This window comes from Suillus bovinus (genome assembly GCF_016758785.1).
Source record: "Suillus bovinus strain UH-Sbo-P2 chromosome Unknown EDB93scaffold_23, whole genome shotgun sequence".
Lineage (NCBI taxonomy): Eukaryota > Fungi > Basidiomycota > Agaricomycetes > Boletales > Suillaceae > Suillus > Suillus bovinus.
The window spans coordinates 372,822-393,497 of NW_024542079.1; the positions used below are offsets into that span (position 1 = coordinate 372,822).

Genomic DNA, 20,676 nt, shown 5'->3' on the forward strand with positions numbered 1-20,676 from the left:
ACTCATACTTCTGCAGCACAGCACATGCGTCATTTCGGTGGATTGTTGCTATCCATAACTAGCTCGTCACTTGACCGATGCTGTTCTGGGCGCTGAGTACTAGTACGTACAACTCAGAAATCACAGGGCAAGCATCGTATTGGTCGAACATATATAATCTCAAATGCTAGGTACCCCTGTCCCTTCATGGGCCCGTTGCCGCCTAATAGCCGTCGTTATCTTCGTGCTGAATGCTTTGCGATCCATATTCGTGTCGGTAGCTCGCGTTGCAACGAAGACACGATCCATAATTCGAGTAGCAAGAACAACGAATAACCGCACATGGTTAAAGAAGCAGCTCCCGATCTATTCATAGCAGTGTATCAAGACCTATTACGAGTCCAAACCCTAGCACAATCACGAGAATATGTGAACGAGTGCAGTGTTGTTACGACTTTCATGCTGTGTCATCGGCAGTCTGAATATGACATGCTTCGAGTGCCTGCCGTCAAGACGGCCAAGGGAGCGGCACCGAGAATAGGCTGACGAAGGTTGGTGAGTTAAGGTTAAGTCCGCGAGGAACCGACAATACGGAGGTAACGCACATGACGACATAATCGACCGTAGACGTGTCGATGGGCGATTATAGTAGATCGTAATCGTCGAGCTTCGGAAGATGGTCAGGAAGAAATGTGAATTTTGCAGTTGATCACTTACCTCGTCATTGTAGTTCATGATGGTTCTCTTCAACTTGGAAGTGTCCACCCAAGTAACGAAGTCTTCCATGTGTCTGAGAGGCGGTAAGAATACGGAAACGAGAATAATTTTGTAACGCGCCTCGTGACAAGAAAAGCGGGATCGGTGATAGTATCAGGACCAACACGGACGTGACCTTGTTCGATAAATTTTGCAGCCTGAAGAAGTGAGCTGGGAGTACAAGTCGAATAGGTTTAGACGTACTGCGCTGACCGTTTCTGCCATCTTGCTCATGCACATGAAAACAGCAAGGCGACGCCTGCAGAAGGCAGCGACGGTTATCTTGTTATCAACGTCACTTAATTTTGCTTGGGAGTTGAGTACGCCGATGTCATAGAGTTTTGAGAGTAGCTGTGACTCCATGCGGGTACGAAATGGGTCTTGAGCCGGTAGAACGGATAGACGGTGTGCGAATGATCTTAGAGCACCGCAAAGCTTGTTGTACCTGTGATGATGTTCATGATAACATGATCGACGGAGGAGTTAGAAGCTTACTTGTGGTAATCTTCTCTGTCCTGGATATGGTACCTGCGAATGACTTTGATCTCACGAATATTTGCATCTTGTTTCCACTTTATAGTCTTTTGGTTAATGACGATTTATTGAATAGAGAATAAGACATACGTTTAGAAAGTCGACTTTCTTGAGCAATTTCTGCTCATGATACTTGAATTTGCGGACCATGAGTGCTATAGCTGAATGCTGTGTTTATAAAATTTTGATTCCGGTGATTGTGCTGTCAAGCACGTGGTAAACGAAGGCTGCGTGTGAGAGTCTTGGTAGTACCTTGGACTAGATTCAAACTTGGACGACGTCGACCCTTGTCGTCCTTCGACCAATCTCAATTAATAGTCTAGCTAGTCGACCTCGTCGTTATTGTTGTCGTTGTCGTTGTCGTACTCGTCGAATTCGTCCTTGTCCTCCTCCTCGTCATCGTTCTACTCTTCATATATCTTTGATCGTCATGAACGTTCGACATGGTGACATGCTTAGACCGAGCATGGCACAACTTTCCATGAATCCCTCTCCTCACTTTCAACAACAACAACAACAACAACCACAGCAGCAACAGCCTCCTCCGAATCACGTACCGTCGCTCATGCCTCCAATGAACTTACTAGCAGCCGGCGGTCCACAATCCCAAAACAGCATGCCATATGAGGTCCGTCGTCGTCACCAGCTACAGCAGCAGTTGCAGCAGCAGCAACAGCAGGCACAGAATGTTCAGATGAGCACCGCAGCAGCAGCTTCACAAGCTAATTCTCATATAAACTCTATCCCTCAACACCCTCTTCATTCAATCGCTTTTTCGGGTAACATGATGTCTCAAGGTGGAAACAATCTTGGACAGGTTGGAAGAGTCGCCTCTCATCCACAGGCGCTCAATCAGGTCAATCACGTTCAAGCAATACATCCCGGTCAACCAAATATGCCTGGCATACCTCCAATGAATCCACAAAATAATATTCCTTCTCATCTACGTCAACCATCCGCTCAACCAATGTTGTCCCGTATCCCCGGCTCAATCCCTCCCTCGATGTCACCCGACTCTATTACTCTAAATCGCTCTCAAGGTCAAAATCCAATGCGAACTCAATCATCCCAACCCCAGTTGATGAACAGTCTATCACAACCAACTCTTCCTCAAACCGGAACTCCTACAACAATGCCACCAAATGGTTTTCCATCCCACTCGCATCATCCAATCACTTCTTCTTCTCCTCGTCCTTCAGGTCCTTCCCAAGGTCATGCCTCCAATATGATCATGGGTACGCCTGGTCCTTCACAACCCCCCGGTACGCGTCCAATGAACCCCGGTGATGGGGTATTCATGGGTATCCAGAATCCCCAGTTCAACCCTGGCTTTACCCCCGGAGGTAATCGAATATCGTCCGCCAACTCTTCCTTCACTACTTTTGTGCCTTCATCCACCCAGAGTGACATGGACATTCAGCAGAACATGACAGATGTTATGTCTAATCAAAGCAGTCGTCCTGGATTCCTCACTCCTGCCCAGCAGTTTGAGCATATGCAGCACACTGATAACAATTTTGGCAGTAATTTCAACATGCCAACCCAAGTAAATGTTCCCCCTCGTCCTCCATCTCACCCTACGTCCAGTGCACATCCTTCCATACCATCTCGGCAACCGCCACCTCCCCATCAACACTCTCCACATCAGCCCGATCCTATGGCAGGTCATGTACAACAACAACCTCCAAGACCCCAGTCTCAGCCACAGGGTCCCTCTGTTAGACCACCATCACAAGCTGGGCCGTCGCAAACACCCCGAGCTTCGCACACCCAACTTCCATCTTCATCCTCCAGCGGTCTTCTTCCTCCTACGCGTATACCCCCCATCGCACAAGCACAGACATCACCGCATCAACAACGGCAGGCAACTCCAGGGCAGCAGCCGATAGCTCCACGGCCGCCACAGTCTTCGACGAGTGCTGCTACTGCACCTCCCGTTACGACCGCGCCGTCCTCGGAGCCGACGGTCCCGCCTTCCATTCGCACCTCTCCTGTGTAAGTGTTATTCAGATTGCTTATCTTGGCTCTACTTATGTTCTCCCAAAGGGTGGCCATGCCCGTTGGTCTTGGACAGGGTCTTGTTCGATTGCTTCAATTTAGCGGAGTCCTTTCAGCCGAAAACCCCACTGTACGTCATTTCATATTAATATCCTCTCTCAATCATGAATCCTCGGTAGAAACATCAGTTATCACACTGGGAAACTGTTGTGAAAGACTACTTCACTCCGACGGCCATAATGAAATTTACCCTATGGAAAGATAATCAGCGGAATGAAGCAAAGCCTTTCGGTTAGTCGTAGATTCCTCAAGTTTTAACTTTGCTCATCCTTTCCGGCCCATCAGAGATTGGCGTACCTATCTTGCCTCGGTTTTTTCTAGTCACTACCCAATCCGGCGTCAAATCCATGACACTCTCGCTAGACGGTGCCCGAGAACGGCTACTCTCACAACACCACGCGGTAGTGGAGTGTGTTGCGGCTGTTTGGACATACCGATACACCAACGGGTACACAGTCACACTTCGGGGCCCGCTCACAGTCCACGTTATTCTCATTCCTCACCCAAACGCCGCCACCTCCCAAACGCCGCCATATTCCCTCAAATTTGATCACCTACAATTCGATGCAAATCATCACGAAAAATTCATCGCCTTAGACTCGGTGATGGGTCATAGGCAATCGGAGTCGCCAAAGACGCCACGCGTGAGGACAGCACCAACGCCAAGTCCGAACGGGACGGTGATGCATAGGATGGATGATGAGAGAATATGGGAAGAACCCAGAGTTATGATCGACCATGCGTCGATACCGGGAGAACCTGTGAACGCATTTGGGATTCCGCAAGCTACGATGCGGTGTCTGGAGGTACGTACTTTTCGGCTCCGAATTCTCTTTGCTCAATGCGAGGCGCGGTAGTTGGCAGAAAGTGTCAGTCAGATGACCGATCTAATCACATTTGCGAATGAAACGAAGCTAGGACCAATGGGTAATGTTTGCTTGTTGAGACTCTTGGTGAACGGTTGCTAACTTGCTGGAACGGTTAGACGCCCTTGCAAAGCTAGCAGACAAGCTACGAGAAGGGTCCCAAGGGGGTCCCTATATGGGCATGCCTCTCTCAAATGGGCATTTCCTCCCCATTCAAACCATGAATGGGCTCTCAACATCGCCAGCGGTGACATTGTATCATAGCATGTCTTCATCACCGTCAGTATCGCATCCTGGGCCCTCTGCGCACTCCCCAAAAAACCTCCCTCCCTCGGCTGACAACTCACAAAAGCAGACCAGACCCCCAACGGCATCTGGCACCCCAAACTCCTCAAATCCAGCCAATGCACCCACACCTTCCCAATCTGGCATGACAACGCCCTCAATGACCTCGGCTACCCTCAAACGCAAGACCAACGACACCAATTCACCTTCTCAATCAAACGCCGAGCCTTCAAAAAAGACGCGAAAGATAACTCAGAGACGGTAGCGGGATGATTTATATATATTCGGGATTTCTTTTGTTGCTTCGTCGTCGACCGATCTGAGCGATCATATTGTTTTGTCGCATTGAATGATGCTAGCTTCGACATCGACATAGTATTCTATCTTTGCTAGTGCCACGCTCATTGTCAAGTAGAACTTACATCCACCTGTTTTTATTTATAGCTTGTCTGTATCATCACAACACGGCGTGTTCACCTTTTTGATTTTTAAGTTCACCAAGATCTTGCCATCATATCAGATATCAAAAATGTTAGTCCACGGAACATGCTCAATGCTGTATACGATGCTACCACCCATCTCTAAACCCCTCCCCATCTGCATCACGAATAAATAGGTTCATGGCTGAAATCGCACTGATCGCCATATCTGCACCTGTTATTACGTTAAATCAGTTTTAGTCTCACGACCCAGAATTTGACATGTTTGATGCTCGCCTTCCTTCTGCAAAAAAACTGCATGGTTTTCGTTTACTACTTCTATACGATCCATCTTCTCCCCGTCCGCGACCACGTCCACGACCGCGAAACTGACCCCTATCTGACGCCCATCGCCCGCGAGCACCGCCATTATCAGCATATCCTCGACCAAAATCACCGGCGGCATTCGAATTCCAGTTCTGATCTGGGCCTCCAAATTGGGCCTGCACACCGGGCCCAGAGGGGTGCTGGTTAAATAACGCTTGAGCCTGCTGCATCAATTCCTGCACCTGTTCTGGAGCAATAGGCAATTGTGAAAGCAGTGCGGGATCAAAGCCAAATGGTTGGATGCCCGCGCTGGTGGGCGCACTCATCGAATCAAAACCTCCCGATAACTGGCCTACGAGATCAGCGACAGATGCAGCGTTGGGCTGAGGCAAATCGACTTCTCTCCAGAAGAAATTATCGCACTCTGACCCTACCGTCATGGTCTTCACGTCCACATCTATCTCTTCATCACTGATGATCGTTGTGGGCTCGCCAGGACTGTCAGGTATCTGTGCTGACGACATATATAGTGCACCCAAAGCTGTTTGCTCACGCTCCTCCTGAGTCGTCTTTTCTGTACTATTCTGTCCGCGTTGGGACGCTTCGAGATCGAATTCGAGAGCTATAGATTGTGTTTATTAATTGGTGGCGACTCATGATAACGATAATAATTTGCTCACTTATTGGATCCGTCCAATCGATAACTTCCTCGAATAGGGGAGCGTGTAGAGCAGCACCCTCTCCCCGATCCAGATCGCGCAAACTGTGAGCAGTATGAACACCCTATGTGAATAAAACACACAAAGGTATTCGTGACATCAATATAAGTACTGTACGTCAACATAAAAAACGAGAGTAGAATGCTGACATCAACAGGGTCATCGTCATACACAGCTCGTTCTATCAGCCGGATCGATTCTAGTTGACCATCAGGAGCCCATGTCACAGATTTTCTCTTTGTTTTTCCAGAAGTCATCAGGGGTGGCGTAATCGACATCGAAGCTGGTGGCGGTGTGGGCGTTATTGGAGAGTCTCTACGCCCCTTACCCATCGACTTCAACGCCTCTTGGAACGGATCGATCGATGACGGTTGCGCAACATTAAGATCAGGTTCCTTCTTGACAGGTGCTGGGGCTTTCTTGAAGCTTGGTAACTTGGCTTTCGGTTTCGGCGCAGAAAAGAATGAGGAATCGGAACGGGCATCTTTGAGGGCTACAGTAGGTTTCGTCTCTTTCTTCACCGCCGTTGGCTTGAACGCGGAGGCAGTAGGCGCTACGGCGGCCTTCTTTGGTGGTGGCGCTTTTGCTGATGGCTGTTCGACAGGCTTTCGCTTTTTGAGCTTCGAATCTGCAAGGCATGGATCCATGAGCGCTTGTTCACTGGTGCAACGGACTGACGTGACCCACCCTCAGTTTGAGTATTTTCTGCCTGCTTTTGGGCAGTTTCGACCAATTGTCGCCATCTCCGTTCCAAGTTCGATGCCATGTCCTTGATCGCTGCACATTTGGGTAACACAGAAATCAAACAAAAGTTAGATACATGTAATTTTCGTTGACTCAAGCAAGTAGTAATAATACGACAGACACGCAAACTGTGGTTGCAAGGCCGGAATCGTACACGGTTCGCGTAGTCTCTCACGGAGACCGCGTGAGCGGATATTTATGAAACCGAACGCTCACCTGGAGCTGGAGGCTCCTTGACTAACTTGACGATGATCTTGCCTAGCTTTGATGATTTGAGCGACTCAACTGACAACGGTAACCTGTCAATGATCTTCGCACAGTATTAGAGGCAACCTGCAGCCTTGAACATGCGTAACATACGTGAAGTAACGGCATTACAGTGTCAACCAACGGGGTGTCAGACTTGGCTGTGGCAGCGGCTTTTAGCCATTCCCGAGTAATGTCCATAGCAGTATTATTTTCGGACCACGCCCGAAAGTAATGATTGCCGGCATTATCGCGGATCTTGGTGAGGATTTCCATTCGTAGGGCAGGTTCGACCTCCTCAGAGCCAAAGTCGTCGATGAGATTAACAAGATTGTTAATAGCACGCGCACCGCCGAATGCGTTGGGCTGTAAAAGTGGTCTGATGTCAGTTACGAAACTATCCTTTCGAGCCTGAATGTTTATCGTCGGCGGTTGTGCGGGGGCAGCAGTGGTGGAGGTCGCCGTGGTCGCCGTAGAAGTTGAAGGTGTAGATGGCGATTGTGCATAGAAAGAAGATAATTGTCCGATCATTGTAGAAGTAGGTGAATGAAGAACGTGGGGCGAAAGAGTGCCTTGAGACTGTGATGTGGGTTGATGCTGAGTTAAATGCGAAGAATAAAAATGTGCTGGAAGAACATAGGCAGGATTAATGGATAAAGTAGGATGCTGATATTGATATGGATGTCGTGGTTGGGATTGGGGAGTGGCTTGGGCTACATGAGTTGGAGACTGCGTATATTGTCGGGGCGGTTCCGATCCAGATCCGTTCATAGTTGTCAATGCAGGACTGCAATAAATGTTTGAATAAGATGATTAAACAAAGAAAGTAGAACGTACTCGATCATCATGGGCTGCTGGTTCTGTGCGGGGGGCGATTGATGCTGAGAAGTGGACTGTTGAGAGGAGGTTGTGGAAGTTGCACCATTGAGCGTGGAGTAATTCGACAACGGTAAATGAGTTTGTGGATTAGTCCAGGACATCGAACCATAAGGTACGGCATTATAGGGACCGGGAACTGAAGACAAGTAGAATGGATTGAATGGACCGCCATAATACGCAGGTGGTTGAGAGATGGAAGAAGACGTTGAAGGTCCTATTACAAGAGAGGATAACCATTATTTTAACATTTTTACGCAAGGGCGCTCAATAGCGTGTTTGTAGCACGGGCGCTTATGAATGAGATGCTTACCCGCAAGGTCGCCTATTGTATAGTCGCTCAAATCGAGACTTGGCTGCTGCGCCGTTGATCCAGGAGGGCCTCCTGCTCCATTTGTGGGGGACGACTGTTCTTTCCAGTCGTCGGTGGATGGAGTGCCTCCAGTTAAATTCTGCGTCCAGTTTTGCGCATTCGAATACAAATCCATAAGGACTGTTTTCTTCTTTTTCTGCTGCTTCGTTCTCAAGCGTTATTGGGGCAACACTAAACGGCTTATTTCTGTGCAACGAGACGCAGGGAAAGCAGGAAAGAAATGTAGACGGTATACAAGCCTTCTATCACCTTTTTTTGCAGTGCGTTCTACGGCTCAAAAACTGCCTGAGAGACCTGGCTCAGTTGAGGGTGCGAGTGTCAGCTTTCGTCACCACAGCGAACAACCCTTGTTTTTCTATCTCCGATTTAATAATCACAGTCGGCGACTCGGCAGAGGTTATTACCAAGGGTCACCGTTGTTATTTATTATTGGTGTGAAACATTGTTCCAAGCACAAACTGCACAAAGAGAACCAAGACATTCTAATGAAATGACTCTAAACAAGACGCCATCTAGCTAGTACACAAGGTTTGTGCTTTCATTACCTGATTTCCTATTAGTTACAATTGTTTCAATAGGAAACCCTAATAGTTGTCAACAAACAAAAGTTTATAATTCCCTTACAACCGTCAACAAACTTGATTTTTCTGAATCCTCCCTTGTCTTTTTCTCACTACCCTCCTTTTCTAATAAATCATGCCACCTAAAGAGCCAAAAGAAGAACTTGACCTTGACCAGAAGAAGGCTCAGGTCCGTATTCCCTAATACTAATTATAATCATCGCGTCTACTCACTCTCGACGCGTTCTCCTATTTAGCTCGCGATCAAGTTCAACAATGCCGCGCGTCAGTTCAGTGCTCTTGCAGAAGTGCTTTCCAAGGCTGTCGCCGAAGTACCCATCGATGAAACAACTGTTAACAATCTCACCGAACTTTTGAACACGGCAATCGCGAAACCATCGCGTAAGCGCAAGCTCATCGCGCTTGAGACCAGTGAGAATGGTGTTCCCGGAAAGAAGAAGCGCGAAAAGAAAGCCAAAGATCCCAATGCACCAAAGGGGCCTGCCTCCGCTTACATCTTGTTCCAAAATGATATTCGTTCTGCGTACAAGAAAGAACATCCAGACATGTCTCACAAGGAGTTGCTAAGACTCATCGGTGACCAGTGGAAGACGTTGTCCGAAGACAAGAAAGATGTACGTGCCTGTCGATCGTATGTATATCATCGTCGCTCATCCATAACATCAGTTCTACCGTGATCAGCACGGTAGGGCCAAGAAGAAACATGAAGTTGACCTTGCCGCCTATAACGCCCTACAACCCGAACAGGTTCCTACAGAGGCCAAGGACAGCGGGAAGAAGAAGAAGAAAGACGAAGAATCAGACCATCCCGCAACGAAAGAGGTTGCAAAGGCTGCTCCCAAAACTACCAAGAAGGCTGCTGCTCCCGTACGCTTTTCTATGCTAGTCATGACCCCCGCTGACGTTTCTGATAAGAAGGCTGGCAAGGTGATTCCAAAATCTAAAGAGATTGTTGAGAGTTCGGGATCTGAGGTAGAAGATGCGTCAGAAGTAGAAGCCTCGGATGCAGAGTCGTCAGACGATGAACCAGCCCCGAAAGCCAACGCCAAGGCGACCACAGATGAAGACTCCGAGTCCGATTCTGAAGTCGAAAGCTCTTCCGAGGAAGAGGTTCCTCCTCCGCCTCCCACAAAGAAGTCCAGAAAATGATGTCAAGGTTTATTGAGAGTTCCCCGCTGTGAATCGGTTCCACGTTGCTATCTTCGATCTTCTTCGTATGATATATATACTCTACTATTTTATCGTCAGCAAGCATATATATGGCTTATTGATTCTTCCAATACTATACATACTATTTTTCAATGACTGGTCCAGTGCCAGTAGGGATTACGTATAAACACAGCAATGTCACCCATTACGTGTGACTAGGAGACAAATATTGCCAGCGGCTCACCACTATATAAGCAGTAATCCGCAATCCTGCCAACGCTATCGTCTTCGTTTCAACTTTACTTACCATGTCCTCTCCTCCCCCGAATCCTGATTCAAGGCCTCTTCCGAGAGGCTGGTTAGCGCAATATAACTGGGAGTATGTCTTTTACAATCTGATAATCTCTCGAAGGGCTCCTGATCATCGTAATCTATAGATATAAAGCATGGTGTGTATCGCGTTCCCGCCAGGCTCCTTGACACCACCTTATCGATATATGATTGTACACAATGCAGGTTTTATGTGAATGAGATGGAACAACCTCCTCGATCATCCTGGGAGCATCCCCTAGGCCCGCCCCAATACATTGCTCCCCCCGGACCTCCCCCTCCCAATCGCGACTTCAACCGCTCTCCTTATCAAGGCGGCTACAACCAGGCTCCCGCTCCGAGTGGATACGCGCCCTCTTACGGTGGCTACGGTGGTAATGCACCTCCCGGTGGGTATGGCGGTTATCAGGGCTATCCACCTGCAGGAGGCGATAGAGGTGAGAGCCCGTGAATGATCGGTGCTTAACCGTGAATACCAAAGCATTCTGCCAGGCTTCTTTGGCAGGACGTCTTCTCAGCCCCAACAGCCTGTTTATGCGCAGCAGCAGGCTCCTCCGAGGAAGAGCGGACCGGGGATGGGCACTGCTCTGTTGGCTGGTGAGTTTTGGTCTGCTGCGCGATGCTGATAATCTGAATACCCGGATCAGGCGGTGCAGGTCTAGTAGGCGGTGCCCTCCTCATGGACGCCTTCGAGGACCATCAAGACAACGTGAGAGAAGAAGCCTATGACCAAGGTAAGTCTCTCGCTGGTGGTGTGTCCGGGACATGGCTGAACATCTAGCAGGGTATGATAATGGTTACGATAACAATTACGACAATGGCGGCGATTGCGGAGGAGATTGGTGAACGACATGCTTGGCTGGGTAACGCTTACAGTTTCTTGACGCCTAATGTGGTGAATTTGTGTTTGTGTATCGTACTTTGAGGCTTGGATTTGTGGAATGGAAATTATGGAAGTCCCTTGTGGCACCATATCAGCGCCATCGCACGGCGTCTGTGACCTATTTTAATGTGGTAGAACTCGGGAGTTTTTCCAACCCTCTGGCAAAACCAGTACTGGTTATGCCTGGTCCACGGCAGAATTCACGCGAAGGCCCGAGGGTGGAAGATTTGCAGAGATGTATTTTGGTTCTCATACCGCAGTTTGAGTTCAATAGAATTGCTATTACGCAGATAACCAATGGCAGCAAAGCACTGGAAATCATATGATGGCAAAATGATATAATAATCAGTCAGTGCCAAGCGATGGAAAAACCTTGCAATCATTTCCGAAATTCACCCACCCAAGGTCTTTGCCGTGATGATCCTCACAATGATTGCAGGGCATGCAAGCGATCTCGGCACAAGACAATCTGCGTGACGGTGTAATATCTCGGTTGACGCATTTGAACCACTCGGCAAAGTTTGTGCAAACCTTGGACACCGTAAAAGCCGCACAGGCTGGGTGCTCATGGCATGAGGCTGGCACAGCATCCACCTCCGCTTTCGACCGAGGCTCGTGATGAGGCGGAGACGACGTTTGCAGCTCTCGAATTCAAGAAAAGTTCAAAACATGAACGAAGTTAAAGTGTTTTTGATCCTGACGAGTTTATTTATGTGTCAGTATTAGCTGATTGGACCAAAACCAGTGGATTTCAATTTCTTCGGAATATTTTACATAAATAAGGGTTGCTACTAATTTTAGGTTCTACTAGATGAACATGCAATGCATCGAGAACTCTGCTTTGCAGGAAGGTACATAACTTGTGCCGTAATTTTGGCTTCGTCGTGTGCGGGGGGCCCCGAGGTGGCAGGTGACTGCCGTTTACTGCTGTTGATTTACTGTCATCCACCAGTGGGATCCATGCTGGCGGTCGTCGTCGTTCTAGGGAATAAACTGCAAGAGGGTTTCGGATCAACTCATCATCGGTGCTTGGGCATGTTCAATTTAACGCCAGTGATCCCATCAGGCCTCAGGTCGCATCAGTCACAGCCTTGATAAGCCCTGACAGCCTTATTTGACAGACAAGCCTGGACAAAGACCCGTTATATTTGTAGGTGCCTTGATGTCCCTTGAGCCGTGTTTTAGTGATATGGTACAATTAGTTTTTTCGTCTGCCTGGTTTACAGCTTGAATTTCTCCCCACTAATGAGTTTTTATACTGGTGTCGTGCCTGCAGACGGCCTCTCTGCAGAGGCTGGCATAAATTGGTGAGTGAATTGAAAGAATTTCTCACCGAGGATTCTAAATATTATCTCGATCCATGATCCAGGTTACCCCACCAACAGACTCGGACTCATCTACAGTCTCCCACTGCTGTCAGGGCTACCTCTAATCCCAGTAGTTATGCAGCACCGGTCACTCCTGCACAAGCATATGCGCGCTCTGTAGTATCTGGACAACATGTTCTGCAATACACCATCGAGCGCCAGCAGCCAGAGAAATCAGCTGGTCAACAACTGGGGTCAAGTTTACAGTCTCCAATTGGTGTTTCCGCGTCTACACGCGGTCAATCATACGCCCAGCGCCTATATGCCAGCTCGTTAAGCAAGCAGCCCCAAGCCCAGACACATCAGCAGTCCACCAGCAGGCAGCCTTCCTCTTCTGGACGTGGAGAATTTCCAGGCAACCGTGTTCCGGCTGGCCCACGGGCTCCTTATGGTCCCAGAGCATCTCTCATGTTGAATCTGGGACACACAGACGCTCCTCAAACCGTTTCTGCCCCTGATTTCTACCACAGTAGCGTTGCAAAACTTGATCTTCAGCTACCGCGGCCGGTACCTGAACGAGGCACCAATTCTCCAAGAGCTCCGCGTCCTCAGTCAGCAACAGGTTCCGCCTCACGCATCTCTGTGGCCTGTTCCTCAGTTCCCATTCAGGCACCCCACGGCCTGCAAGCACCCAGTAGGAGTAGTCCAGTTCCAGTGGAACTCTCCGATGGACCATCGCCTGCTGGTCACCCCCGACAGTCAAGTCAGGTGGGGTTGCGCAGTAGTTGCCCCGATACAACACATGTGATACCAGGCAGCTCGACATCATCAGACATTCCTCTACGGCCTGAGAGTGTGAGCAATGCCATAGCTTCATCTATTTCACCAGAAATACTTCCAAGGGAGTTTAGCCCATACTTGGAGGATTATCCAATAGGTTCGGTTAATGTGGCTGCGATCACTTCTGAACCCGAGTCCGTGATTCAACCTAGTGATCCCTCGCCTGCACCTACACAGAGTCTTGATGTCGGCAGTTCCGAAGAGGTGCCGTTGTATTCACTCGTCGACGAGGAACCACCTCCCCCAGACTTCGACGAGTCGCAATCCATGTGCAGCGTGACTAGGGCGAGCACGTATCACGCTGAATCACCCATAGTACTAGCACCTCCTGATATACCGTCCACACTGCGCGAGTCCAATGTTGTATCCGGGGCTGTACCTTCAACAGGTGCAGACACTCCCTCATTCGTTGGGACTCCTCACGCACTTTCTCCAGAACCTCTTTCGCGATCTCCGCGAACCTCGCTGGCTATGCCAGAAGTAGCGTCATACCCTACAAAGAAGGAGCCTGAAGGTGTTGAGGAGAAATCGTATGGTTACTCTGCAGAGGACTCGATGCCTAAGTTATCTAAGAAGTCATCATTGTACCCATCCATGGAAGCTTCATCGTCATCTCGAACCCTATCCGAACAGGTGCCTTCATACAGGCAACCGAGGTATAACGTCGTTCCTCAGGACACACTGCATTCTCCTAGTTCCCTAGAGGCCTCCCCACGTAATGACACCTCTGCGAACACTTTGTCTACAGCACCACTATCCGCTTTTCCACTGAGGAGTCCTATGCTTTCTATACCAGCGCTTATCACAGCTTCCGCACCTCCGCCCACCATGTCTGCACCTCCTCCATTAAGCCCAAAGACATCCGCTGTCAGCCCGATTAAAGTTCAACCAGCGACTTCCTCACCTCTTCGGCTCGGTAGCAGCTACCAACCATCTAGCCCATCTCTTCCTCCCAGAGTCATGGCAAAGCCCACATCCCCTCCCTCGCCAGCAGGTACCCCCCCTTTCATTGCCGCCTCTGCCGGAACGACCTCACAAATGTATTATTCAGTTTCTCCTTCACCTCTTCCTTCACCTCCACTCTCCCAGCGTTCTCGGGGCCCATCAGTACTATCTGCATCATCCACGGATAGTCGTCCTGCAAAGTTCAGACCCCAGCTATCTTCCAATGTATCTCCTACACTGCAAGGTCAAGCTCCCTACCAATCACCGCGTGAAAGCTTCCAATTTCCGGCAGAGTTCAGACCCCAGTTGTCTCCAGCTGTATCTCCTATACTGCAAGGATACGCACAGGTTCCTTATCAGTCACCGCAAAGCTTCCAATCACAGGCTCCGCCGCCTCCCCCATCACAGGATGCAGGAGGACTAACTACACCTACTCAACCAGTTCAATCTAACAGGGGACTTGGAACAAATATCGCAACAGGTCTAGCAGTGGGTGGTGTTCTTGGTGTACTGGGCGGGGCTGTGCTCGCTGAGACACTCGGCGGTGGCGATATTGTTAACGATATCACCGGAAGTATGGATGGGATGACATTTGGAAACCCTGCAAACGGTCTGTTCAACCCCAATATGGGCACTGGCGATATTCTAGGGAGCGGGGTCGACCCGACGGCGATCTTTCAAGGAAACCAGACATTCGATGGGGACTCCTTGGGCCAAACATACAACATGTCAGATCAGAATACGGGGAACGGAGGAGACTTCAGCCAATTTCAAGGACAGACATTTGGTGCATCTCAGTTACAACAGCAACCAAATGATCAGAGCAATCAGAGCAGCGGCACGCACTATCTGCATGATGCAGGACAGCTCCTGCAAGCCGCTTACAAGCTGTATAACACCTCACACACATCAGCTCAGGGATCTCAAGGTTCTCAGATAACAGTTCCATTGCAACAAACCTCGGCCTCCACAATGTCCAGCATCTCAAGTACCAGTCCTAATTCACCGATAGGATACACACAGACAAGTGCGTCTAGTCTTTTTCATGGAACATCTTCTGACCGCTTTACCCCATCAGGTTACCCCAGCCCGACCCAGCAAACCGGACAATCTATGCACCCCATGGCATCTCAAATCGCTCAATCGCCCAATGCCACACCGTTCTCACAAGATCACCCGTCTGTCAATCCTGCTTCTCAGCAGGGCACACATACACTTTCTCACTATCACGCGTCCTCACAAAGCTTTCATACATCTCACACCCAGATCCCGTATACGAATCATGTTGCTTACCCCTCCTTTGGGACCGCCACTCACACCATGCACTCGCAGGGTCAGCCAATACCAGCACAGCATGTTGTGAACCACGGTCATGGCACCGCCACTCACCATGCTTATTCGCCTCAATTCCAGGTGGTATCCTCCGTCCATCCCGCACAGCATCAAGGAAATTCTCAACAGCAGCCTCCTCCTCCTAGTGACAATCTAAACAAAACTATGCTTGCGAAACAATTTGTCAGGGGCGCGTTGATGGCTGGTGGTGTTCTCGCGAAGTATAACCGTCTGAGTGGAGGCAATGGATTTGTAGGGAATTGGAATGGGAATAACGGAGGATTTTCATAGTTGCTCGATGCTAGCCCTATGCTATTCATCATGCGGATTTTTTGTTGATTATATGGTACCAATGATGCCACTACTAGTACTAGTCTGAATAATTTATTATGTACTAGTACATAGTGCTTTTCAATATGATTTTATCATACAACTTTTTGTCCGCTTTCTCGTCTTGCTTCTATGCGACGAATGTGACCCCATTATGCACAATATGATTAATGGGGTATATTGTTAAGCACAAATATGGTATTGAATATTGAGGTCTACACAAACTCCGATGTGCTCATCTCATTTCGGTCTGCATGGACGTACAATGACAACCACCGTCCATCCTCCCAATGGCATGGAGAGCAAGGCATTATCGGAATTGCTATGGGTACCGACCCTCATACCACATCGGAAAAACCAGTTGCCAAGTTCTATTGGCCAGAAGAGGCGACATGTCTGAGCGAACCTGAAACACTCGCGAAAGTGAAGGCGACTTACGGGTGATGGGTCATGCATTCATGTCTCGGACATGGTTTGGTTCCATAGGTTTAACGAGTCCCCCGCGTCTACTATCAGAAGGGCATTAGGAATAAAGGACGCTGAACAGGGCAGTCGGGTCTTCTGCATCACCGTATTCATGAAGCTCGAGCCTATCACGAGCCTGAGTTCCGCGAAGCATGATGGTAAATTGTCATCCGTAGGTGTTCTTTCTTTGTGTTCTAATTATCGTTCATCAACTGCGACTCTAGGTCATCATATCCTGGGAAGCCGGCGAATCACTGATTCACTGTGACATCAGCCCCAGCAATCTCATGATTTATCGGACCTCATGCAGTCGTGTGACAGACGTCCTCAATGACTACGATTTATCATCGATTTAAGACGATTGTCCCAGAGGAAATGAGCGCACGGATACGGTAGGGTTCATGTCGATTAGTCTATTCACCCTACTATCAGCCGTCGAAGGCAGCGTCGAGCACTTGTACTGGTTGAATCGTTGTTCTGGATTTTCGTCTGGGTCTGTTTTCGCTGGCAGGCTTCACAAGAAGAACAAACCTTTCGGCAAGTGGCCCGGAGTAGACGAGCTCACATGCTGCCACTGATTCAAAGCTATTTTTGGTGGTGGTGTGTCATGAGCGCAAACCCCGACCCTGGATACCCGCGAACAAGATACATAATTATGTCGTCTTGTTTTATGTTGAGCACCTGCAAACGAGGTCATCTTTGAAACCTGGCTTCCTCGGACGCATCGCCAAGATATGATTCATCATTTCGCTGCAAGGAACCATACCGCTTACGTTAGAGGAGCCTGTGCATAATGACATTCGCGAACAACGAGTCGTCTTGGAAACGGATTCACCGTAGTCATCGGTGATGGTTTTGCTGGAGTTTGCTGTCACGGTGTCGGACACACTAGACTCGGAAACTGGTAACACAGTGGGGAAACCAACATTTAACCACCTTTTGCCGCCAGTGAAATTACGTTCGAAAGGTATTCTAGAGTGCTCTGGAACGCTCTAGGCTAGGTCTCGAATGCTCTAGCCACGTCCATACATATCTGCTTTCAATTGAAACCCGATAGTTGGAGCGTCTGTGGGGTAAATCTGGTCAGACCATTTGCACTGACGATTAATTTAATTGGCTGACTACGCTACATACTTACAGGTACAACTGAGCTCGCTGCGCTGCTACTATTTTCAGTTGAGTTCGTTCTCCGGTCGTCGGAAAATGTGCTCTCAATTTATAATAATGTCCGTAAACTCGTGCCGCATCTTGATATCTACCCTAGTCAAGGATGTTTATCTTTGCGCGATCTGTGGGGTCAAAATTGTCTACCAAAGCTAATCTATTGGCCGTATCGCAGGTTTTGCTTGCGCTTGAAGGGTTATCTTCTCCGGCAGCCACCGTATCTGCATCCATCGTCAACTTGGGTTATGCCCAGTACCAGGGATCCGTTGACACGGCGACAAATATCACCAGTTTTCTTGGAATACGCTACGCCGCTCCTCCAGTTGGTACGTGAAGTTCTGTTTGTTGAACACAATTTTTGCTCACGCATCAAGCGCATACTAGGTGACTTAAGATGGGCTGCCCCACAGCCTCCACCCACCGTCTCTGGGGTTCAACAAGCTACCACGCAACCAAACGAATGTAATCAAGCAGACGCAGGCGAATCTTCGACGAATCCGTTGGAAAGCACCTCTATGAAGAAAAGGGATGTTAGTCAATCTGAAGACTGTTTATTCTTGAAGTAAGCCCACGATGTTGACATTTACGATCAGTGCTTACTTCCCGTAGTGTATACACTCCTGGAAATGAAGTGGTGGCCACTCCGGAAGGAGGGCTCCCAGTTGTCGTTTGGATTCACGGAGGAGGGTATATTCAAGGAGCTGCAAGCCTATATAATGGCGCAGATCTAATTATAGACTCGAATTATGGTGTCATCACAGTCTTAATTCAGTATCGCCTCGGTTTATTCGGTATGTTTTCGCCGTTTCCTCTCGGTTTCAAATGCATACTAAGGTGTATACACTCCTAATTAGGGTTTCTTCCTGGTGAAGCGGTCAAGGAAGGGGGTGCACTCAATGCTGGACTACGTACGCAATTATCATGGTCTGGCCATAATTTATATTCTGAACTTGATGTTCCAAGTTGACCAGAACTATGCGCTTCAGTGGGTGCAGGCCCACGTGAGAAGAACTCTTTACTGGTGTGGTGTGCCCCAGCTGATACCCGGATAGATAAGTGATTTCGGTGGTAACCCCATGGAGGTTACAATTTGGGGAGAATCTGCTGGTGAGCTGCGCTAGATGCTCTTCGTCATCATTGTCTTTATTTACTTTTCAGGTGCCGGTTCGGTGCTACAGCATATCATTGCTCATGGAGGAAACACGCAACCTCCCCTCTTCAAAACCGCTATGACGAGTTCTACGTTCTTGCCATCCCAATACAACTATAATGACCGGATTCCTGAGGTGATTCTTGTTCGTGGGGACAGTGTCTGCAGGGTCCTGAATATCACTACTAGCTGTTGTATAGTGAGGTCGTCAATGGAACAAAGTAAATACTTCGCAAAATCGCCAGTCACTATCTAATTCATCAACTCGCAGCTGTACCTCAAGCTCGGACACCCTTTCTTGTTTGCGCGCTGCTGACGTCGATACGCTACAGACCTTGAACTATAACATCAACCTCAACGGGTTCTTTGGCACGTTAGTATTTGTCCCTGTTGTGGATGGGACTTTCATCTTGGAGAGGCCTACCGTGACGATAAGGAAAGGTTGTTTGAATGGCGTAGGATTTATGAATCCCTCTATCTCACAAACGAACTGAGACCCTTTCTCTCTTAGAACTATCTTCTTGCTGTGACCAATTCGCATGAAGGGAACGAGTTCGTCAACCAATCGATGACATTGGATGTTGCAGACTATGTCAAGACGCTTTTCCCGAACTTCGGTTCTACTCAGGTTGCTGGAGCGGTAATGATGTACCAGAACTACGGAAGCAACGTTAACCAGGCAAATCTTGTGATGAGTGAATGTACGTGTATTTTTGAAGGAATGATCACTGTCCCTGATTTCATGGGTCGTCTCAGCAATATTCATTTGCCCCACTCATTATCTCCTCTCAGCATTTGGAGAACGAGCCTGGAAAGTGAGTTCGAGGCAACTCGCAATTTATTTTATGCTCAATACACGCAGGGCGAGTTTGCACTCCCGCCTGGCCTGCATGGATATGATGTTCCATACTATTTCACCTCGTATCTGTGAGTTGAAACAATGAGTCAACCCCTACTCTGACTGTATACTATTTCAGAAATGCTTCTATGTACAACAATTCGCAATTCATCACTGCTTTCTCAAATTCATTCATGGCTATGGCCATGTCCGAGACTCCTGACGACAGATACACCCCAGGGGATATCACACCTTCCTGGAGACCTTGGAAAGATGATTTGACAGAGATGATGTTCAATGTGACATCCGCAGGAGTACCTGACGTTTACACTTTCAAGACTGATGACACCTTGCTGGAGCGTTGCGAGTGAGTACCATATTTGCGATGAATTCAGGTGCCGAGCTAAAGGCATGCAGCTACTGGCAAGACGTTTCGGCGTATTCAGCACAGTGAATAGAAATTGGGGTAACTGCATGAGTCGAATAGTCCTGCAACATATTTGTCGTCTGTAGATCTCCGTCCAGCAACTTGTCACAAATGCTTCTGATTGTAGGATCACTGTGCAGTGAGAGTTTTGAATTATTCAGAATAAAGCAAACCTGAATCGCCTGACGTTACGACTTCGTCGACTAAGCTCTCTTCTGCGCAATGCCCCGACCGCCCAGGATCCTTCAGAACAAGACCAGAGTGATGCACAATTAAGCACATATTTTCTCGACGTTCTCCCGACATCGAGTCGCACTCAAGATGCTGCAAGACATATAACACAGTTGCACAACCGTGGTCTCGCATACACATCTGTTACACAAGCTATTATCGAATGCTCCAGCAAAATAGGCCACTATCTAAAGGATTATTCGGTTGTGTTCTACTTTCTCGATATTGCTTGCATGCACTCACTCAAGCTATTCCGCCTTATCAGCGGTCATCTCAAATGCAACGTCAACATGTCATCCACGAAGCGTTAGCAATTCTACGGAGGCAGCATGATTCTGAGGGACTCGCTGCAATGTAATTAATTGCGGCTACAGTAGACTTGCTCATAATGCATATGGCCGGGACCGCCAAAAGTTCATGCATTATGAGAAATATGCAACACCATGTATGTCACATTTTCGTGACACAATGTGACGTCCGCCAAAAGTGTGACATCAAATTACCAAGAGCTAAGAGTATCTG

General features: G+C 48.4%; 9 protein-coding genes across 9 annotated transcripts; 7 read left to right on the top strand and 2 right to left on the bottom strand.

The window, feature by feature from the left end:
- Window positions 1-584: 584 nt before the first annotated feature.
- EDB93DRAFT_1142857 (alpha-L RNA-binding motif-containing protein) lies at window positions 585-1,514 on the bottom strand. Its single transcript, XM_041449360.1, has 6 exons — window positions 1,360-1,514; window positions 1,231-1,307; window positions 940-1,180; window positions 817-893; window positions 697-769; window positions 585-646 (listed from the first exon to the last, which is right to left on the bottom strand). Exons 1-6 carry the CDS (start codon window positions 1,417-1,419, stop codon window positions 623-625), a joined length of 552 nt encoding a protein of 183 aa, XP_041308347.1. The 5' UTR covers window positions 1,420-1,514; the 3' UTR covers window positions 585-622.
- Window positions 1,515-3,322: 1,808 nt separating this feature from the next.
- EDB93DRAFT_1084427 (LIM-domain binding protein) lies at window positions 3,323-4,184 on the top strand (the record flags this gene model as incomplete). The annotated part of the gene is made up of 3 exons (XM_041445835.1): window positions 3,323-3,397; window positions 3,447-3,558; window positions 3,613-4,184. 3 exons carry the CDS (start codon window positions 3,323-3,325, stop codon window positions 4,182-4,184), a joined length of 759 nt encoding a protein of 252 aa, XP_041308348.1.
- An 896-nt stretch (window positions 4,185-5,080) lies between these two features.
- EDB93DRAFT_1084239 (uncharacterized protein) lies at window positions 5,081-8,297 on the bottom strand (the record flags this gene model as incomplete). The annotated part of the gene is made up of 9 exons (XM_041445819.1): window positions 5,081-5,132; window positions 5,180-5,846; window positions 5,905-6,007; window positions 6,093-6,571; window positions 6,631-6,720; window positions 6,904-6,997; window positions 7,048-7,720; window positions 7,771-8,026; window positions 8,123-8,297. The coding sequence occupies 9 exons, from the start codon at window positions 8,295-8,297 to the stop codon at window positions 5,081-5,083; spliced, it is 2,589 nt and encodes an 862-aa protein (XP_041308349.1).
- Window positions 8,298-8,597: 300 nt separating this feature from the next.
- EDB93DRAFT_1142864 (uncharacterized protein) lies at window positions 8,598-10,135 on the top strand. Its single transcript, XM_041449361.1, has 5 exons — window positions 8,598-8,710; window positions 8,761-8,932; window positions 9,000-9,377; window positions 9,430-9,630; window positions 9,679-10,135. Exons 2-5 carry the CDS (start codon window positions 8,879-8,881, stop codon window positions 9,910-9,912), a joined length of 867 nt encoding a protein of 288 aa, XP_041308350.1. The 5' UTR covers window positions 8,598-8,710; window positions 8,761-8,878; the 3' UTR covers window positions 9,913-10,135.
- Window positions 10,067-11,166, top strand: EDB93DRAFT_346750 (uncharacterized protein). Its single transcript, XM_041456154.1, has 6 exons — window positions 10,067-10,291; window positions 10,350-10,361; window positions 10,429-10,679; window positions 10,735-10,839; window positions 10,890-10,976; window positions 11,027-11,166. The coding sequence occupies exons 1-6, from the start codon at window positions 10,221-10,223 to the stop codon at window positions 11,086-11,088; spliced, it is 588 nt and encodes a 195-aa protein (XP_041308351.1). The 5' UTR covers window positions 10,067-10,220; the 3' UTR covers window positions 11,089-11,166.
- Window positions 11,167-11,909: 743 nt separating this feature from the next.
- Window positions 11,910-12,436, top strand: EDB93DRAFT_346863 (uncharacterized protein). The gene has a single exon (XM_041456155.1). The coding sequence runs from the start codon at window positions 11,948-11,950 to the stop codon at window positions 12,218-12,220; it is 273 nt and encodes a 90-aa protein (XP_041308352.1). The 5' UTR covers window positions 11,910-11,947; the 3' UTR covers window positions 12,221-12,436.
- Window positions 11,910-15,982, top strand: EDB93DRAFT_1142868 (uncharacterized protein). The gene is made up of 2 exons (XM_041449362.1): window positions 11,910-12,432; window positions 12,495-15,982. Exons 1-2 carry the CDS (start codon window positions 12,371-12,373, stop codon window positions 15,838-15,840), a joined length of 3,408 nt encoding a protein of 1,135 aa, XP_041308353.1. The 5' UTR covers window positions 11,910-12,370; the 3' UTR covers window positions 15,841-15,982.
- A 92-nt stretch (window positions 15,983-16,074) lies between these two features.
- Window positions 16,075-16,967, top strand: EDB93DRAFT_1278636 (uncharacterized protein; the record flags this gene model as incomplete). Its single annotated transcript, XM_041454425.1, has 3 exons — window positions 16,075-16,319; window positions 16,366-16,516; window positions 16,569-16,967. The coding sequence occupies 3 exons, from the start codon at window positions 16,075-16,077 to the stop codon at window positions 16,698-16,700; spliced, it is 528 nt and encodes a 175-aa protein (XP_041308354.1). The 3' UTR covers window positions 16,701-16,967.
- Window positions 16,968-17,311: 344 nt separating this feature from the next.
- Window positions 17,312-20,112, top strand: EDB93DRAFT_1142906 (Alpha/Beta hydrolase protein). The gene is made up of 16 exons (XM_041449363.1): window positions 17,312-17,426; window positions 17,485-17,519; window positions 17,609-17,834; window positions 17,893-18,070; window positions 18,118-18,299; window positions 18,363-18,416; window positions 18,472-18,509; window positions 18,561-18,615; window positions 18,667-18,794; window positions 18,848-18,879; window positions 18,930-19,113; window positions 19,170-19,359; window positions 19,415-19,473; window positions 19,521-19,585; window positions 19,636-19,863; window positions 19,914-20,112. The coding sequence occupies exons 3-16, from the start codon at window positions 17,615-17,617 to the stop codon at window positions 19,948-19,950; spliced, it is 1,650 nt and encodes a 549-aa protein (XP_041308355.1). The 5' UTR covers window positions 17,312-17,426; window positions 17,485-17,519; window positions 17,609-17,614; the 3' UTR covers window positions 19,951-20,112.
- The last annotated feature ends 564 nt before the right edge of the window (window positions 20,113-20,676 follow it).

What these genes read in the sequence shown, in the direction of transcription:
- EDB93DRAFT_1142857 (XM_041449360.1), bottom strand. Translation starts at nt 1,419, where the DNA reads ATGGTCCGCAAATTCAAGTATCATGAGCAGAAATTGCTCAAGAAAGTC. An exon ending in AGAAAGTCGACTTTCTAAAC is followed by an intron (nt 1,308 to 1,359) that starts GTATGTCTTATT and finishes AAGACTATAAAG; the next exon opens with TGGAAACAAGATGCAAATAT. An exon ending in TCATGAACTACAATGACGAG is followed by an intron (nt 647 to 696) that starts GTAAGTGATCAA and finishes CATCTTCCGAAG; the next exon opens with CTCGACGATTACGATCTACT.
- EDB93DRAFT_1142864 (XM_041449361.1), top strand. Translation starts at nt 8,879, where the DNA reads ATGCCACCTAAAGAGCCAAAAGAAGAACTTGACCTTGACCAGAAGAAG. An exon ending in TTGACCAGAAGAAGGCTCAG is followed by an intron (nt 8,933 to 8,999) that starts GTCCGTATTCCC and finishes TCTCCTATTTAG; the next exon opens with CTCGCGATCAAGTTCAACAA. An exon ending in TGTCCGAAGACAAGAAAGAT is followed by an intron (nt 9,378 to 9,429) that starts GTACGTGCCTGT and finishes CCATAACATCAG; the next exon opens with TTCTACCGTGATCAGCACGG.
- EDB93DRAFT_346750 (XM_041456154.1), top strand. Translation starts at nt 10,221, where the DNA reads ATGTCCTCTCCTCCCCCGAATCCTGATTCAAGGCCTCTTCCGAGAGGC. An exon ending in ACCTGCAGGAGGCGATAGAG is followed by an intron (nt 10,680 to 10,734) that starts GTGAGAGCCCGT and finishes GCATTCTGCCAG; the next exon opens with GCTTCTTTGGCAGGACGTCT. An exon ending in GGGCACTGCTCTGTTGGCTG is followed by an intron (nt 10,840 to 10,889) that starts GTGAGTTTTGGT and finishes TACCCGGATCAG; the next exon opens with GCGGTGCAGGTCTAGTAGGC.
- EDB93DRAFT_346863 (XM_041456155.1), top strand. Translation starts at nt 11,948, where the DNA reads ATGCATCGAGAACTCTGCTTTGCAGGAAGGTACATAACTTGTGCCGTA.
- EDB93DRAFT_1142868 (XM_041449362.1), top strand. Translation starts at nt 12,371, where the DNA reads ATGAGTTTTTATACTGGTGTCGTGCCTGCAGACGGCCTCTCTGCAGAG. An exon ending in GCAGAGGCTGGCATAAATTG is followed by an intron (nt 12,433 to 12,494) that starts GTGAGTGAATTG and finishes TCCATGATCCAG; the next exon opens with GTTACCCCACCAACAGACTC.
- EDB93DRAFT_1142906 (XM_041449363.1), top strand. Translation starts at nt 17,615, where the DNA reads ATGTTTATCTTTGCGCGATCTGTGGGGTCAAAATTGTCTACCAAAGCT. An exon ending in TGCACTCAATGCTGGACTAC is followed by an intron (nt 18,417 to 18,471) that starts GTACGCAATTAT and finishes TGATGTTCCAAG; the next exon opens with TTGACCAGAACTATGCGCTT. An exon ending in AATTTGGGGAGAATCTGCTG is followed by an intron (nt 18,616 to 18,666) that starts GTGAGCTGCGCT and finishes TTTACTTTTCAG; the next exon opens with GTGCCGGTTCGGTGCTACAG.